Genomic DNA, 18,687 nt, shown 5'->3' with positions numbered 1-18,687 from the left:
TGGTAGGCTCCACAACCACAGGAGACAATTGTGTAATATCAATCAATCCATCAATCAGTCTCTCTCTCTCTCTCTCTCTCAGCTCAGCTCAGCACCCATCCCCCCTTATACAGAGATTGTGTTTCTCTGGAGAACCTATACTAATACAGGAGCTTTCTATTTTAACTCCTCCTATGTCTAGAACTTAGCAGATGAATAAATGAAAAGTTAAGTCTAGCATGAAATCACCCCCCTCCCCCCCAGTAGAAGAGGACTTTGCAGTGCAGAGATAATCAGCTCGTGTCAGGGAAATACTAGTGAGTTAACCTGGTCTCCAGCACATCCCTGAACAGCCCCTCCCTTGCCCCCCGGTGACTTGATCATCTGAGGCATAATAAAAAATAATGAGGAAAATATACATTTTATGAGTCCACTCATTCTGTTTTTGAATGCAGGGAAACATGGAAACATGTTACAAAGATTTCAACACAAGCAATATCAGTGCTGGAGGGTAGAACAGCGGGGTGGGGCCTCAGCCCTCCTGGAAGGAGGCACAAAATCAACTGCTCTTCAAGAGAGCCTAGAAATGGGGTGCCTTTCTCTGTGGTCCCATTTCACCCTTTTTTGTGTGGGCTTTGATTTTTGAATGACTGATGAGTCACTGAAAAAGACGTCTCCACACCAGCCGCTTTGGACTGCTTGTCTTCAACCTCTGGTCTAAACAAACCTCAACATGTCTTCAGTGAGGTAAGCGAGCACATGATCAAAGCTCTAGGCAAGGATGGCCAGCCTCCGGCTATTTTTTCTGGTGCTTGCTGGACTTCTGCATTTACACTAAAAAATGCCAGATCATTCCCAGTAGGTATGACAGAGAATAGGTACTGGTAAATATTTACTGAAAATCTCTGAGAATAAAGTGCACACCGAGACTTCTTACCGATTCGCACGTCACCAGTTCCCTCTTGCTTGGGCTCCTCTCTCTGGGTATAATCCTCCTCCATCAGGATCTTCTTCTAAATCTCAAAGGAGAAACTGAGAAAAGAAAAGTACCATGACTGGGAAGCCAAAGTGACCTTGGAGAACTGAAGGTCAACAGAGCTAACACTCGGGGAACACTAACTGCTGTTGAATTTGAAAAACAGACATCTTGGATCATCCTATTAATCCCACTGCTGACTATCCTTTAGAATGACAAATTTCAACACCATCGCCACTAACCACTACCAACAAAAGTACATTTTTGGTAGAATTGTTACATATTAAAAAACAAAAACAAATACAAAAAAAAAAAAAACAGATGCCAGCAAACAAGTAAGGGTCAATACTTGGACAGAAGAACCAGTTTCTCAACATTGTTGTTTCGACCTGGGGTTTGATGTTACTTTATATTATATTTTTCATCCCATGCTCTGTCAGTCATCCTGTTAGGTCCTTTGTCTTTATTATTTCTTTTACTTTTTATAAAATCTCATATTATAGAAAAGGAAGCCAGTATCTTTGTTCTTAAGAGCTTTCCAAAGAGCTCCTGACTAAGTCAGGCCTTTCTCAGCTCTCGTATGTGTCTAGATTTCTTTGCAGACTCAGGGATGCCCCAGGAGATGATGTGGTCCCACGGCCATATGAGGGATCTCATCTGTTGTGCATCTACTATGCCAAATATTCCTCATCTAATTTTTGCAATGACTCTAAGACTAAGTATTACCATTCCCATTTTACAGATGAGAGACCTAAGGCTCAGGAAGAAGAGAGTTATCAAAATCACATAACCAGTAACGCATGCTACCTTTTAAGGTAACAATCCTCATCTACCATTCAGATGCCAAAAAGAGTATCAGGTTTTGTTTAAATTGTTCTTAATCTATTAAGGAGGATGGATTTTAATGGTGGTAGAACTAGAAGCAGAAAGACAGTTAGAGGTCTATACAATATTTCCAGGGAGACATGTTAAGAAAATAAAGTAGAGCATTTGTTTAAGATAATAAGGTTCAAACTGTGATATATTTGTAGATACAGAAATAGGCATAGGCACAAGGACAGAGATAGAGATAGATAACTCATCAGCCCAAGATAACTCAAGATAATTTACCGGTACTGACAGGTGGGTAAGGGGAGAGTCTGGTGTGATTTGGTAGCTGATAGATAATGTGCCATTATCCAAGAATGGAAATACAGGAAGTGGAACAGATGGAAAGCAAGGAAGGGAATTCAATTTTGGATATGTTGATTTGGAATATGTCAGCAGAGCATCCAAATAAAGTGTGAGGTCGAGATCATGGTTGGAGTTGGAAATTGGAAGGGTCAGGTCATGAGAGGTTTTGCTTTTTCTCAAAACAGGAGGGAGCAAGCTAAGCTGGTTCAGAAGCTGAGGGAAGATAGAGAGGGAAATGGTGAAGATCTAGAAGAGAAGAATTAAGTGATGGATCGGGGTCATAGGAGAAAGGGTGAGAATTGGGTCAAGAGCCCAGTTGGAGGTTTGGCCTTGGCTAGAAGTGCTCCTCCTTTCAAAAGACTACATAGGGGAAAGGTGATGAGGATAGATGCCTACATGGATCAATGACTGTGTGTCAGGAAGCAGTAAGAGTAGTGGATTTTTACAGGCTGAGTGCCTCATGGTTGTCAGTGAAGGACAAGGTCAACTCTCCCATTGAAAGTCCACCAACTTTGGGGTGCCTGGGTGGCTCAGTTGGTTGAGCGTCCGACTTTGGCTCAGGTCATGATCCCGCAGTTCGTGAGTTTGAGCCCCGCGTGGGGTTCTGTGCTGACAACTCAGAGCCTGGAGCCTGGTTCTGATTCTGTGTCTCCCTCTCTCTGCCCCTCCCCTGCTCAAGGTCTGTCTCTCTCTGTCTCTCAATAATAAACTTTGAAAAATAATTTTGTTAAAAACTTAAAAAAAAAAGAAAGTCCACCAGCTTGAACATTTTGTAGGAGATAAATGCAGAAATATAGTCTTCCGTAAGTTGTATTAAAAAGAAGCTTGAAAAGCATTTGTGCCACAAGTAATACCATCAAGAAAGGGAAAAGACAACCCACAGAATGGGAGAAAATATTTGCAAATCATACATCTGATAAGGGACCTGTATCTGGAATATGAAATGACTCTTAAAATTCAAAATGGTCACAGGATTTGAATATATACAAATGCCAATAAGCAGGTGAAAAGATGCTGAACATCATTAATCCTCAGGGAAAATCACATTAATACCACAATGTGATATCACTTCATACCCCCTGGGGAGTCTATGATGAAAGAGACAGATAACAAGTTGTTGGAGAGGATACTTGTAAGGGCTTGGGGGAATGGAAATTGCCACTTTGGAAAACAATGTGGTGATTCCTCAAACGGTTAACCATAGACTTACCACAAGATCCAGGGTTTCACTCATAGGTATATACCCAAAAGAAATGAAAACGTACATTCACATATAACTTGAATACCAATGTTCATATCTTCATTTTTCCTAAGAGCCAAAAAGCGGAAACAACCCTTATGTCCTTCAATGGGTGAATGGATAAAGAAAATGTGGTATATCTGTGTAATGGGATATTATTTGGCAGCAAAAAGGAAAGGATGCTCCAATGTAGACAACCCTTGAAAATATTATGCCAAGTGAGAAAAGCAAGTCACATCACATCTTATATGATTCTATTTATATAAAGTGTCCTGAAGAAACAAGTCTATAAAGACAAAAAGTAGATTGGCAGTTGCCTAGATCTGGGCGTGGGGGAGAGGTGGAGGAGCGATAGGACATGACCGCTAATGGGTATGGGGTTTCCTTCTGGGGTTGATGGAGATGTTCTAAAATTGGGTTGTGGAAAATTCTGCAGATACATTAAAAACCATTGGTATCTGTACTTCAAATGGATGTATACTCTGGTATGGGAATTACATCTCAGTAAGTTGTTTTCAAAAATGAAGCTTGAAGTCTAAGGAAAAGACTATAGACAGAGGCATGGATGAAAGAACACTGTTGAAGACCAGATAATAATGATAATAATAGCCATTATGTTTGAGGATTCACAAGCTGGGCACTGTGCTAAGTGTTTTACCTACATTATCTCCTTTAATCTTTGCCACAAACACATGTATATTAGGTACTTTTTCCTTATCGTGCAGACAATAAATTTCAGAAAATGTAAGGAACTTGTTCAAGGTTAATAACAAGAAAGAGACAGAGACAAGATATATAGACCTGTGTCTGTGTCCACCTGGAGCCTATTTCTTTCTTTTCTTTTTTTTTTTTTGTCATATGAAATTTCTTGTCATATTGGTTTCCACACAACACCCAGTGCTCATCCCAACAGGAGGAGCCTGTTTCTTAAATACCTGCACTACGCTACTTCCCACAAATTTTGCTGTCCCATTTAGCTTCAACTTTCTGGGTTTAGCACAAATGCCAATGTCTTTAGGCCAGCCTCTTTTCGCTGGCCCAGCCACGACATTTTATGGGAGTACTCTACCAATCTTAGAGTAGTTCAGAGTGTCTTCGTTTCTGCCATCCCAAGTAAGGGTTGTAAAATAAATGCAACACTAATAAAGAGTTACAGAATACATACCTCAATAAATTAGCACTCTCTTTACCTCCTTCGCACCCAGGGGCCTTAGAAGCAGGACTGCTACCTCCTACAGAGCGATTTCCTGCTGTTCAGGACACTGATTAAGAGATAAAGTAGCCAAGAGCTCCACCCAGAGAGAATGTGTCTCTTCATTCTCCTCTATCCAGAGAAATTGTGAATGAGAAGAAAAGAACAGAGGCTAATCTTAACTCTTAGAGAAGCAATGCTCCTACCAAGTTGCTTCTCAAGATGGTTCCTCTCAGGTTTTGAGGTCTTGATGCTACCGTTCAGCTTTCCTCACCTATTTAACTGCACATATACCTACAATGGCCTTTGCAGTGGAGTAGGGGTTCAAGAAATTTTATCTTCTTTCTCCATTCCTTTCACTGTCCTCCCTCTTGTCCCCACGTGGCACTCATCAAGTGCTTATTACTCACATACAGACCTCCAGAGCAGAAAGGGGGAACTGTGAAAGCAGAGACAAAATACAAACCTGGTTCACTGAAACTGGTCTGCTTAATCTCCTCTGTGCTCAGTAATCCTAGCAAAATTCTGGGGACCATTTAAACTGACACACTAAGTACCTCCTGAGGAAATATGGCATCTGTTCAACAATACCACTTTTTAAAAAATAATGTGAGGATCAGCAGAGGAAAAATATTTATTTGTAATAAAATATCCCAATGCTTATGTGGGCTTCCATTGTGCCAGACATCGTACTGAAGTTTTTATAGACAACATTTCGTCATCACCTAACTTCTTATGGTGGATTCTCCTATGTGACGGATGAGAAAATAAAAGGAAGAAGAGAAGGAATAACTTTTCCAAGGTCACCAAGTCAGTTTGCAGAGGGGACCAGCAACCTTCAAAAGCAGGTGACTCTGAAGTCTCTCCATCTCTCCATTACCCCACCTCCCACATCCTTTCTGTTGTCACCAAGCTCCTTTTCATGGAGATTGCTCTCCTAGAAGCAGTAAGGAGAAACATGATTATAAATATCTAGATATATTCAGAAGCAATCATCCAATATCAATGCAAAAATACTGATTAAATATTAGAAAACAAAATCCAATACCACATTAAGAAAATATACCATGATCAAGTGGGATTTATTTCAGGAATGCAAGGATGATTGGGAATTAAGAAATCTAGTAATATAAAATTCCACATCAGCAGTTGTAAGTGGAATAATTATGTGATTATCCCCTATAGGGAAAAACAAAGCTTTTGACAAAAGATTCCTGATAAAAACACTCAAGAAAATAAGAATCGATGCGTATTTCCTAAAAAGAATACCTTGGTCCTAAAATCAGCATTGTGCTTAATGAGAAATACTAGAGATAGTTCCACTAAGATTAGGAAAGAGTCAAGAATGCTTACCATCTCTACTACTGTTGAATATTGTTCTAGAGGCATTAGCCAATACAATGTAAAAGGGCAGAACAATAAGAGACACAGGAATTGGAAAAGAGCTAAAACTGTTTTCCAATGATATGACAGCTTACTCAGAGAACCTGAGGAAATCAACAATAAACTAACACAAACAATAAAATAAATGCTAATTTACTAGGGCAAATTTTAGTTTTGTTATAGTTAGAATAACTTCAACCTTCAGAAAAGCTGCAAAACGGGAATGCAAACTGGTGCAACTACTCTGGAACAGTATGGAAGTTCCTCAAAAAATTAAAAATAGAACTCCCCTACAACCCAGCAATTGCACTACTAGGTATTTATCCAGAGGATACAAAAGTGCTGATTTGAAGGGGCACACGCACCCCAATGTTTATAGCAGCACTATCAACAATAGCCAAAGTACGCAAAGAGCCCAAATGTCCATCAACTGACAATAGATAAAGAAGATGTGGTATATATATATATATATATATATGTATGTATATATACATATATATACATACACACAATGGAATATTACTCAGTGATCAAAAAGTGTTGCCATTTGCAACAATGTGGATGGAACTAGAATGTATTATGCTAAAAGAAGTCAGTCAGAGAGAGATAAATATCAGATGATTTCACTCTTATGTGGAATTTAAGAAACAAAACAGATGAATGTAAGGGAAAGGAAGGAAAAATAAGATAAAAAGAGAGAGGGAGGCAAACCATTCTCTTAAATATAGAGAACAAACTGAGGGGTTGCTGGAGGGGTGTTGGGTGGGGGGATGGACTAAATGGGTGATGCACATTAAGGAGGGGACTTGTTGGGATGAGCACTGGGTGTCATATGTAAGCGATGAATCACTACATTCTATTCCTGAAACTATTTTTACACTATATGTTAACTAACTTGGATTTAAATGAAATTTTATAAAGTAATAAAATAAAATAAATTTTTTTAAAAAGTTGCAAGAATAACACAACAAATATTTTTCCTGGAACCATTTGGAAGTAAGTTTTGAATCTGGTGCCCGTCATTACTGAATAGTTTAGTGACGTAACTCATCAAACAAGGATATTCTCCAGAAACTCACAATATAAGGATCAAAATCAGGAAATCATCATTGACACTACCATTGAATTCACTAACTTCTTTTAAGTTTAATTAATTGTCCCAACAGTATCTTTTTTTTTTTTTCTGAGAGACAGAGGGGGTGCAAGTGAGTGAGGGCGCAGAAAGAGAGAATCTCATGAGGAGCAGAGAGAGAGAAGCAGGGCTTGAGCTCATGAACTGTGAGATCATGACCTGAGCTGGAGTCAGATGCTTAACCGACTGAGCCACCCAGGCACCCCCAACAATATCCTTTATAGGAGCTAATCTAGGATCATGTACTGCACTTAGTGGTTGTATCTCTTTAGTCTTTTTTCCACCCTGTAAAAGTGTAGCATGGGTGGCCTTTCTTAATTTACCCTCACTCCTGCCCCTCTACACCAGGGGTATCAGAAAAGGCCAAGACTGACCACAGCCCAAACTCATCCTGCCAGACATAGAAAATGAATAATTGCTTGAATGTGTAGAGAGAAGCTTGGAAATGATGCCATGCCTTTTATCTTCTCTTATTTTTACTATAAAAGTTTTGAAATAGAATATGAATGTGGAAATATGTTAAATCATTCACTCTTTGCTGAATTCTTCCTAGATAGAATATTCACGGGAAAAAAATGTCTTCTTTCCAAATGGTTCTAAGACAACGTCTCTTAGGTTGTATATTCTCAGGTCTGATCTCCAAGTAAATCTCAGGTAAGGAGCCTGTTCTTAGATTAAATGTTATACAAGCACACAAAGAATACAACTGTCCCCATTGTGTTAAATATGGGTTCTAAGCAAGCTAAAAAAAAAAAAAAATTCTAGTCTGAATTTGCTTCGAAGTTCTGTTGGGAATTTTTGGAAATCTGTTCGGTTACCACTAATTTCATGGAATGATAGTTCAAATTTCTTTACATGTAGAGCCTACAACTACTTTTCCATAATTATATTTTTTCTGGTATCATATCATTAGCTTTCATTCAATTATCTGAAGGCTTTTAAAAGTATAACAGATACATAGGTAACCATCATGCTATGTGTGTTTGATGAATCTTTGTGCTCATTAACCTACCCAGATACATTATTGGATTTCCTTATTTCTGTTTTTTTCTTTTTAATGTTTATTCATTTTGAGAGAGAGAGAGAGAGAGAGAGAGAGAGAGAGAGAGAGAGAAAGAGAAAAAGAGAAAGAAAATGAGTGGGGGAGAGACAGAGCACCTTATTTCTGGAGTCCAGACAGGTTTCTGGAGACAGTGTGAATGATCACATGGAGAGTTGCCAGGTTTTTGTGGCAAATTCTAGATTTCTCTTAGTGCCTGGGATCCATGCTTCTTGAGGCTAACTCAGCGGAAGTATTTTTGAATGTTGATGTTCTATTTTCCTATCTCCTTGGTGGCAGAATAACCCCCCACCACACACACCTTTTTTTTTTTTTTCCCCCTACCGTTCTTTGTAGGAGCCGTATTATCTCAGAAAAGGTTGGAAAGAGATGGATTATGGGAGGGGCAAAATTCCACTTTCTGGTTGCCTAGAGACAAGACCACACCAGGGAAGATTAAAAAATACAGATTCCTTAATACCAGTCCAGACTTTGAATCACAATCTGTGGAATAAATCCAGTAATACATATTTTTTAAAGAAATTTCTCAAGAGATTCTTCCTTGACTAGCATTGAGAAGTTGTGTTTTACACATACGTTTTGCAGAATGATCCCTAAAAAAACTTACAAGAGTCTGGGAAATAATGCTCTCCCTAGCCCCTTCTTAGCACAATGTGGCTCATATTAGCATATGCATTTAAGGAAACATCTACTTAATTTTGTTTACTGCAACATTTCTCAAACTTATTTGACTATAGAACACACTTTTTTTTTTTTTTGACACAGCACATTACTATACCATCCCAAAAAGCACAAGCTTTATGAAATGTTGGGAGAGAAAATACAACTCACCGTGTCACCGCCTTTTTTATTAACAAAATCAGCACCTCTGATGTTTGTTAACTCAGTGATGCATACAACTTGCAGCCACTTATCAGGACTATTATACAAGGTTTCATAGGGCCTTCGTTCTCAATACTAGTCTCTGTCTCGTCTTCTGCTCATTCCTAAACCTTAGATGTTAAAAAAAAATAAAAGTAGCTATAGAATTGGTATGCATTGATTACTTCCTGAATGCTAGGCTCTGTTCAAAGTACTTTTCGGGCCCTATATCATTAATCCATAGCCCTATGGAGTAGGTTTTATTATTATAACAATGTTATGACAGGATATCGATGTAAAGAGAGATTAAGTAGCTAAACCTAAGAAAACACACAGTTACTAAGTGGTGAATCAGGTATTACAGACATTGAATCCAGGTGTTCGGACTCTGAGTTGATAGTATTAACCAGTCTTATTTTGTTTAGCATTAGTCATTGCTCTTCCTCTACTTCCTCTGCTTCTCCACGCTCCTTCTTGGCAGTCTCATCGAGTCGAAGCTTCACCTTGTCCACGCCTTACTAAACCCTTTCCCCAACTCTTGTTCTCTCTTCTGGACCACAGACCCACTCACTAACTGCTTGCCAGACATCTCAGTGGGGAGCTATCACTGGAACCTCAAAGTCAATATAATTCTAATAGAATCTCATCTTTCCCCCTCCAAATTTACCCCTCCTTTTGTGTTCTCCCTTTCCAGTCATTCATGTATTTCTTCCTACGACATATCTGAGCATCTATTATGTGTTTGGTACTATGCCCTGGTAGGGATATGTATGTATAAAAATGAACAGAACCTGGGTTCTTACTCTCGGTTTCTATGGCCCCATAACTTCAATGAACACATGCTTCATCATGCCCTCCTCCTCTTTGTTATGTTCTTCCAGATTAATCTCCAGCAGCTATATTCATTGTCTAAATTGTTCAAAAGCTATATTTACTTGAAAGGGAGTTTGGTTTTCCTGAATTATTTTCCCATGACAGGTCACAGGCACATCTATAGGTGGTGTGTCAGATTGTATTCTAAGGATGGCGACACCACCAAACATGCAACGTGACACCTTCTTGCAATGTGACATTGACAGTCCTTCATGAGATGGGGTCTATACCTCCTCCCTTTGGATCTAGGTGGGTTTGTATCTGCAGTGGAAGTGATATTATGTGCTTTCAGAGGCTATGTCCTAACAGGCAAAACAACTGCCTGGCCCTTTGGGGGTGCTTACGCTTGGAAACCAAGAAGGGAAAAGACCTCACAGAGTTGCTATGTGAAAGTGTCCCAGGTTATGGTCCCCACCGAGGACCCAGCCGACAGCCAGTACCAACCTCCAGACTGGTGGGTGGACAAGATTTCAGATGATTCGCAGTCCTGGCCTTTAAGCTACCATAGCTGATGCTGAGCAGAGCAGAGCAGAAACAAGTTATCTCCTCTGAGCTTTACATAAATTGCCGATGTGTGAGCCACATAAGTGTTGTCATTGTTTTAAGCCGTTGAGTTTTGGGATGGCTTGTTAGGTAGCAACAGATAGGCAGGATAGGTACCTACATTTGTTTTAACCTCCTATATGTTGCCAGAGGTGAGGTCACATAGCGCAGAGCACAGTTGCTGCCAAAGAGGCAAGCACCAGGATTAAATGTCAATCGTGCGTCATTAGTTTTTAAATGTTAATCCTCTATAGCACCTAATAGAGTGTGTGGCATGGAGTATATGCCAAATAAATACTTATTGAATTGAATTGAAGCATGATGTGATAGTAAGAACATACATTTTGCTGTCAGCTATACTAAATTTTAAGTCAAAGTTCTAGATGCCACAGTTCTAATTTTTAAATAAGAGAGATAAAGACAAAATGAGAAAGACTGAAGCCTGATTGCAAAGGATCTTGAATGCACGGTTAAGATTCTTTTTTTTTTTTTTTTTTTTTTTAGGTAATGGGGACTCATGGAAGATTATAGAGATGTGATAGGCATAAGGCAACTTTTTGAGAAGATTAATATGGCTGCAAGGCATGGAACGGGAGACCAGGTAAGCAAAAACCGGTGAGGAAGTGAAGTCAGTGTCCAAGCATGTTAGTATCTAAACAGTACCTAAAAAATGTAGCCAGGAGAATGTCAGGCCAGGATTAAATGGGAGGATGATATTACCAAGGATGTTTCTATAGATTTTGAGTTGGAGCCTATAAAGGAGAAGATTAGTATAAAGAAAAAGAAGTCCAAAATGGATCCCAATAATTTGGCAGAATTTATTAAAAATTATTCACATAGGATAGGCGATGTATGATTCAGCAATCTCACTTCTGAAAATATGCCTCATTAAGAAATGACAGCAAAAGTACTTAAATATAACCATCAGCCAGGTAATGGTTAAGTATGGTATGTCTATACAACGGAATAATGTGAGAAAGAAGTAACTGAATAAACTGATCTGAATAAGCTTTAAGTGAAAGGGGCATGTTGTAAACAGATATACATATATGTATATTATATATATATATACTATCTGATTTTTGTTAAAAGCAGAAGAAAAGCCTAAGTGTCAGAAAGAAAAAAAACATTAAAATTAATGCTATTTTCCTCTGGAAACTGGGAATTTTGGAAGGGTGTGGGAGTGAAGTGGTCTTAAAATAGATACTTTGAAAACTTTGTATAATTTGATTTTTTGTTGTTCCTTGCTTTTTTTTTTCTTTAATCAAAACATGAAAAACACATTTTAAGTTCACAAATCTGATACCATTACGAGAACAGTAAAGTCTGAAAAGACTATTAGGTTCAGGGCATCGATGATGATTCAATGTGGATTAATGTGTTTTTGGCATAAAGGGCTGAATCATGGTTGGAGTTGTGATCGTTGGCAGCGTCGAAGGTGTGCATGGGCCAGGCCTTCTAGAATATGGTTCTGGTAGGGCCAGTCAGGAGATGTGGACGATCAGGTGGGGCTTGCAGCTGAGAGCAAGAGAGGGACTGGGACTTCTGCCTGTCCCAGCACTGGAAGGAATAAGTCTTTTTGACACAGCCTGTTTACCCAAAAGCCTGTTTATTCTCATGCCATTTATGTGATTCCATAATAATTAACTCTGGACCTTCCAACCTAATATGACAGTTGGGAGGTAGGACAACTTCCTACAGGTAAAAGTCGTCTTCATAAATTTATCTATCCCCACCATGAACTTATTTACATTTTTAACCTGGAATATATCTATAGCTATATTCATATCTATGTTTAAATCTATATTCATAGCATCTATATTATCTGTATATTTGTCTAGATATATGAACAGAAATAAATATGCTGCCTGCACATTCTCATATAAAATAATCAGCATTTATTCAAATTTAGCCCTGACCAATACAAGGTATTAGGACGTATTAAATGTAGGGTAAATATATTATAAGAATGGATTCCACACGAGGTATTATAGCGGTATGTTGTAGAACCAGGGTTTTATTACAGGATTACTGACTGCTTCTCCAGATGGATTTAAATTGATGACTGTAAGAAAATTTTTGCAAAAAGGCGCCTTCTAGCCTACTGACCCTAGAAGTGTGCTTATCATAGCTCCTGGGAAGATCTCATTTCCCTTCATGGCTTCAAAATGCTTTGGGCAAAAGAAACATTGTGTATTTTATTAAGTGAATATTATCCTCAAAGCACACTAATGAATTTTTTTAATACACGGAAAGCCTCCTTTAAAGTCTGTTCAATGTATAATACACGTTGCCTTGGAGAAGTATTAAATAATGTATTTGACATTTTAGAAATGCATATGCAAAGTTCTCAGCCGAAGTCCCCCAAATATTTGTAATTCTACTGTTGTCAGTTTCCTTTTATGTATCCTGTCTCCTGTAGGTTCTGAACAGATATAGGGATAACAAAAAGCCGTGTCATGATGCCTTTCTTTTCTTTTCCTTTTTTATTTACAAAGCAAGAAGAAAGGCATGGGAGTATATGAGTTGCCTAAAATCTCACTGCCCTTCATGCTGACAATGATATTCTTAGACTCTGGGCTGTGTTCACGTTTTTTGCTATTCTCTTTACTCATGACATTTAGAAACAAGTGACTAATACTTACCTAAGAAGTGTGTATGTATTTGTATAAAATATATGTGTATATTTTAAATCACTGCTATGAATGTATTTGCTACCTTGTAAATTAATAGAAAAAGCACAACATTTCAAGCAAAGAATTTAGATTGCTTTAGCTTTGTCAGTTTCTTTCTCTCCCAAACAGAAATGCCAGACTTGGTTTCCCTGCTGTCCTCCCGCAGTATACCCTGCCAAGCTATTCCAAAATGAAAATCATTACTTCCTGCTATCTAGTAGGCATACAGGAACCAGAGGAAGAAGAGAAGCTTCTTTTCTGAAACCAGGAACAATGCTCGGATGTGGAGGCCTCTGCCAAACTTTAGTAGCTTTCTGTGCATCCTTTACTACCGCTGGGGGGAACAAAATTACCAATGTTCCATGACAGTTTGGCTCCATGATGGTTTGAAAAAGTTGTAGGTGGGAATAGACTCTGAATCTGAATCTGTTAGGAACTGGAATCATACCTAATCCCCATTTCTTTTGAATGGTTCTGTTGGTCTGGTGATGAGAAAGACAAAATGAGGTAAAAACAAACCAGACCAAAGTGCAAGTTTAAGGCCCAGTGAAATAATGTGGGTAGTCTTCCAGAATCTAGTTAAATAAAATAGAGATTCTTAGGAATGTAAGACATCAAGGTGTTTTCTTTCTCTAAACAAGAGAATAATGAAAGACACAGAAATCCAGGATAAGAAAGGAGTAAGTATGATATCTTCATTTAGGGAGATAGAAGCATCCACCCACTCATATGAGTTATTTTTCAGTTGTGATGAATAGGAACAAACCATCTACATGCTTTCACTCTGTTCCTCTCTTTGCCGATTGTAGGCCTTGGTGAGATGGTGCAATAGGGACAGAGTGAGAGAAGATAAATGACTCTCCAGTGGCTTTCCATGATCTTTATCATGAATATCTTGGCTCTAATTAATGCTGGTGATAGGAGAAGAGAAATGTCTTAAATTCTGGGTGAACAGTCATTTGACCACTCAGAAAAACATTTGAACATTAGAAAAAAAACCTGCCAATATTTGTCTCTGTTCATTTTGAGCTCATAAATGACTGAACTCCCTTTTTTCTCCCTAAGAGAAGAGACCCAGTAGATGCTGACTGGATTGTAAATTCCACAGGATCGCCCTGGTGCATTCGTCTTTATATTCGTGGCACTTGGCACTTGGTGGGGTCTCAATGACTATTTGCTAGATTTCAAATGTTTGAGTCAGAGAGGAGTCATAATCTTTTAGAAGCCAAAACAATTTTTAAATCTTGATAAGAAGTTCATCTAAGTACGTCATTCCGTCTGTGTTCACAGGTCAACTGAAAAAGAGGAATTAGGGAAGTCAGCAGATAATCTACTGACAGATGTGAATTTAGGGGTATCTTTGTGATGCACTTTTCCTATCACTTGTGGGAAAATATCGCCAGCACATAAATCAATCAGTGCCCAGGAGGCTGTCCAGGAACAGAGCAGAGCCCTATGTTTACCAGTCCCACGTTTCCCAGTCCAAGTTATGTGAGCTGCTGTCACCCTGTAGGCCTCTCTCTCCTACTTGACTCACTGACTCGGAGGAGAAGGAGCAACTCTCCCAGCGGTGCGTTCAGGAAATAACCTGGCTCTGCATAGTAGTTGGAAGCCAGCTGACCTTAAGAATTACACATTCTGGTCTGCCTCTTCATATTCTACATTGTGCAGAGGCAAGTCCTCTAATGGGGAGCTGTGTGGTGACCGGTGGGTAAGTCTAATTATGGAGTGGAGTTTTAGAAGTCTGCTGTTGTTGTGTTCCTAAGCCACACCCTTCTTTAACGGCTTTATCAGTAAACGAAGATGACATTTTATCCCCTGCCAGACTTTCCCGTGTCCACCTTTCCATCATTTTCAAACTTGATTGGGAAAAGAATGTTATGTTCTTGTCCTCTTCAAGCCCTACAAGGGTACTTGGCTCCGGAAATTCTGTGCATCTATACACTTTGCATCTGGTTATCTGATGCATAGTCACTCATTTATTCATCCTGCCATTGTTTTGGAAATAGTTAGTGAGCCCTTAGAAAATGCCAAGTATAATAGTAAGCCCTGGGACCCTACCCATACAGAGCTTACAGTGTAGTGTTCTTATAAAGCAATTTGACAAGTGGGTGAGCACATAGCTTCCCAGGAGGTAACGAAGTCTGAGTTGAGTTGCTCAGTTTTGTTTGTTTGTTTTCTTAACTGAGACACAATTCGAGTAGGATTTGGCCAGGAGGTAGCCAGATCTCCCTGATGTGCTAGATCTGATCTGGTCTGCCTGATCAGAACTGGAGCTCAAGGGGCAAACAGGTGCTTAGTTCTGAGAGACCCTCCTCAGACACCACAGCAAAGGCCCTGGACTGCCTCCTAGGTACCAAACAACTGTGTTAGATATTAGAGGAGTGATATGGTCAGGTTTCTGTTCTGAATAGGTCACTTTGATAGCTTGGAGGACTGATCTGAGGAAGACAAGCCTGAAGAGACCAGGTATGAAATTATACGAATGTGATTTAGTAGAATCTCTGCTTATTTTTGTTTTCCCTTTCCTTTTTTTTTTTTTACCCTTGGAGGTTAAAATCTTGACATTTTGTAGGATGAGCAGTCAGGAATTCCCACCTCTGATGATGATGATGATGATGATGATGAAGAAAAAGCAGATCATGATGGCCAATGTTAATTGAGTTCTTGTTATAAAGGGCCACTAGGCTAAAATGCTTTTGTGTACTAGCTCACTTAATAGTCACTAAAAATGCATGAGATAGATAGTATTATTTTTTTTTCCATTTTACACACGAGAAAAATAAAGTTTACAAGGTTAAAATAACTTTCCCAAGGGTGCACAGCCAGCAAGGAGCAGACCTGGTACTTAAACTAGAGCCTGAGTTCATCTTCCATTCTGATGAGTCTGTTTTGTCTTTTTTTTTTTAAGTGTTTATTTATTTTTGAGACAGAGATAGTATGACAGCAGGGGAGGGGCAGGGAGAGAGGGAGACACAGAATCCGAAGCAACTGTCAGCACAGAGCCGGACGTGGGGCTTGAACTCATGAACCATGAGATCATGACCTAAGCTGTCACGGATGCTTAACTGACTGAGCCACCCAGGCGCTCCCTGATGACTCTGTTCTTTATAAGAAGCTTCATAGCACTTTACCAAGTGCTTTCTTACACAGCATCTCACTAGAGCTTTATCCAGATCCTTGGGTCAACTTTAAATTCACTCTAAAGAGAGTGATTTATTTTCATTTAATAGAATCACATGCTCGTGAAAAAAGTTTGTGATGTATTTTAAAATCATGAACTATATTGCTCATTATTTGTACATAGTCAATTTAATGACTTCTTGGCTAAGTTTTAATAGTCAAATAAAGATGCCTTCATCTTCCATCAAACATATATACTGAATGAATTTTACAGTCAGCTTTAAATATAAATATTCTATAAAATATAATTAAAATATGCTGGGAGAACTGATTTCTGGTTTTGTTGTTTTGTTTTGTTTTGTTTTTTTGCTATAGATTATTCATTCAGTTTTCAACAACTACTGACTAAGCACCTAACGTGTGTTATGCACAATTTCTTTTAAGCATGGGGAAGATAATAGCCACTAATTTCATTAGGTTTGCTCTATCATATAAGCCTAACTTAGCATCATTATCCAGAGGTCCTCAGTATTTGCTTTCAGAACAAAGAAAGCAAAGGAGGGCATTGTACAGGTCAAAGCATCCAATTAATTCAGTTAAGTTAATCAAATCATTATAGTACTTTAAATTTACTGGTTTTACTTCTTGGAAATCTTTAGATTAGATTTGTATTCCCATCCATGTTAATACGGTAGAGATGACTGAGTTCCTTTATGTTCGTTTACATAAATAAGATAGAGATTTGTTTATCTAGGGTTGTGAATGCTTCAACGTTTGTGTTAGCATTACTTATTCCAAACATTGTAGGTTTAACTAGAAACCCCAAAGTGCCATAATGAACAACTTGTCATTCTCAGTGAATGGACTTGTTCTTGTTACAAGTGAAGGAATTACTGATGAATGTGATTCCAAGCCACCCAGCAAGTCCTAGCTGGAATCAATCCTACACTGAGAAATTACAGATATGTGGTTTGCTGCCAGAGATAGGCTGCCTCTCCCAGAGGGTTCTGATTCATGGAGCTTCACGCCCTGCCCCTACTCTCACCTCCTCACTATATGACCACACCTCCCTGGGCAGAATTGCTAAAGGAATGTGGGATGGCAGAGTTCCTGGCTTCCTTCCTTGGCTAATGGGCCCAAATTATGGCACCACTGTTAGGCTTTAAGGATTTCCTCCTTGTTCTAGTGTTATCATGTTTTCTTGGTTTCTGACTCTACCTATTTGAGAGAAAATGTAGGGTCCAATTCTTGTTTAGGCTGCCAAGATTCCTCAGTGCTTGGGCAAAGTAAGGAAAAATGGCACAAGTGTTTAATATTATCCATAGACCTCAGAAAACTACACTTTCTAGACATGAGTAAGGAGCATGTTGGTAAATTTATCCCCAATGTGCCAAGTTTATCCTTTTGAATAACTGGATAATTCCAGCAAATACCATATTGAAAAAGTATTATCTGATTGGTATACTTTTTTCTCCTTTTTTTAAATTTGGATTTCAGTTGGTTAACATACAGTGCAATATTGGTTTCAGGAGTAGAATTCAGTGATTCATCACTTACACACAACATCCAGTGCTCATCACAAGTGCCCTCCTTAGTACCCATCAACCATCTAGCCCTCCTCCCACCCACCTCCCTCTGTCAACCCAAAGTTTGTTCTCTATCATTAAGAGTCTCTTGTGGTTTGTTTCCCTCTCTTCTCTCACCCTCCCTTCCCATATGTTCACCTGTTTTGTTTCTTAAATTACACATATGAGTGAAATCATATGGTATTTGTCTGTCTGATTGACTTCTCTTAGCATAATACATTCTAGCTCCATCCACATCATTGCAAATGCCAAGGTTTCATTCTTTTTGAAGACTGAGTAATATTCCATTGTGTGTGTGTGTGTGTGTGTGTGTGTGTGTGTGTGTATGTCTTCTTTATCCATTCATCAATTGATGGACATTTGGCCTCTCTCCATAGTTTGGCTATTGTTGACAATGCTGCTATAAATATTGGGGTACATGTATTCTTTCAAATCTGTATTTTTTAATCCTTTGGGTAAATACTTAATAATGCAATTGCTGGACCATAGAGTCGTTCTATTTTCAGTTTCTTGAGGAACATCTATACTATTCTCCAGAGTGGCTGCACTCTGTTATATTTTTGAGGCTTTATTTGAAAAACTATTTGACAAGACAATCCAATATTTAATTTTATATTATATTAATATTAATTGTAACAAACATACTAGAAATGGATGACAAAGATTAATTTAAAGATAATTCAAGTTTTATTCCAGATAATTATTTGCTAAATTAAGCTTCTTAAGACAACCAAAGGGAAATTAATTGATTGTATTTCAATCTTTCTTTCCTTTCTTCAGCTCCCTTATAGGCTAATGATTCAAGTGAGCCAAAAATTGAGAACATTTAAATGAAAAACCTTAATAATAATTTAGTGCTTAAAGGGTTATTTAAAAAGAAGTGTGATTTAG

The 18,687-nt window shown here is 38.6% G+C and overlaps 1 protein-coding gene across 1 annotated transcript in view; it reads right to left on the bottom strand.

Moving 5' to 3' along the window:
* PHLDB2 (pleckstrin homology like domain family B member 2) overlaps window positions 1–18,687 on the bottom strand; it is a 234,842-nt gene that overhangs the window by 121,726 nt on the left and 94,429 nt on the right. Inside the window, exon 2 of the mRNA XM_043594101.1 lies at window positions 917–1,011. Coding sequence (XP_043450036.1) covers window positions 917–980 — 64 coding nt within the window. The 5' untranslated portion in view covers window positions 981–1,011. The remainder of the gene's footprint in view (window positions 1–916; window positions 1,012–18,687) is intronic.

The sequence above is a fragment of the Prionailurus bengalensis genome, chromosome C2 (assembly GCF_016509475.1).
Source record: "Prionailurus bengalensis isolate Pbe53 chromosome C2, Fcat_Pben_1.1_paternal_pri, whole genome shotgun sequence".
Classification (NCBI taxonomy): domain Eukaryota; kingdom Metazoa; phylum Chordata; class Mammalia; order Carnivora; family Felidae; genus Prionailurus; species Prionailurus bengalensis.
The sequence above is the reverse complement of the archived record's forward strand: the minus strand, read 5'-3'. Positions and strand labels throughout refer to the sequence as shown.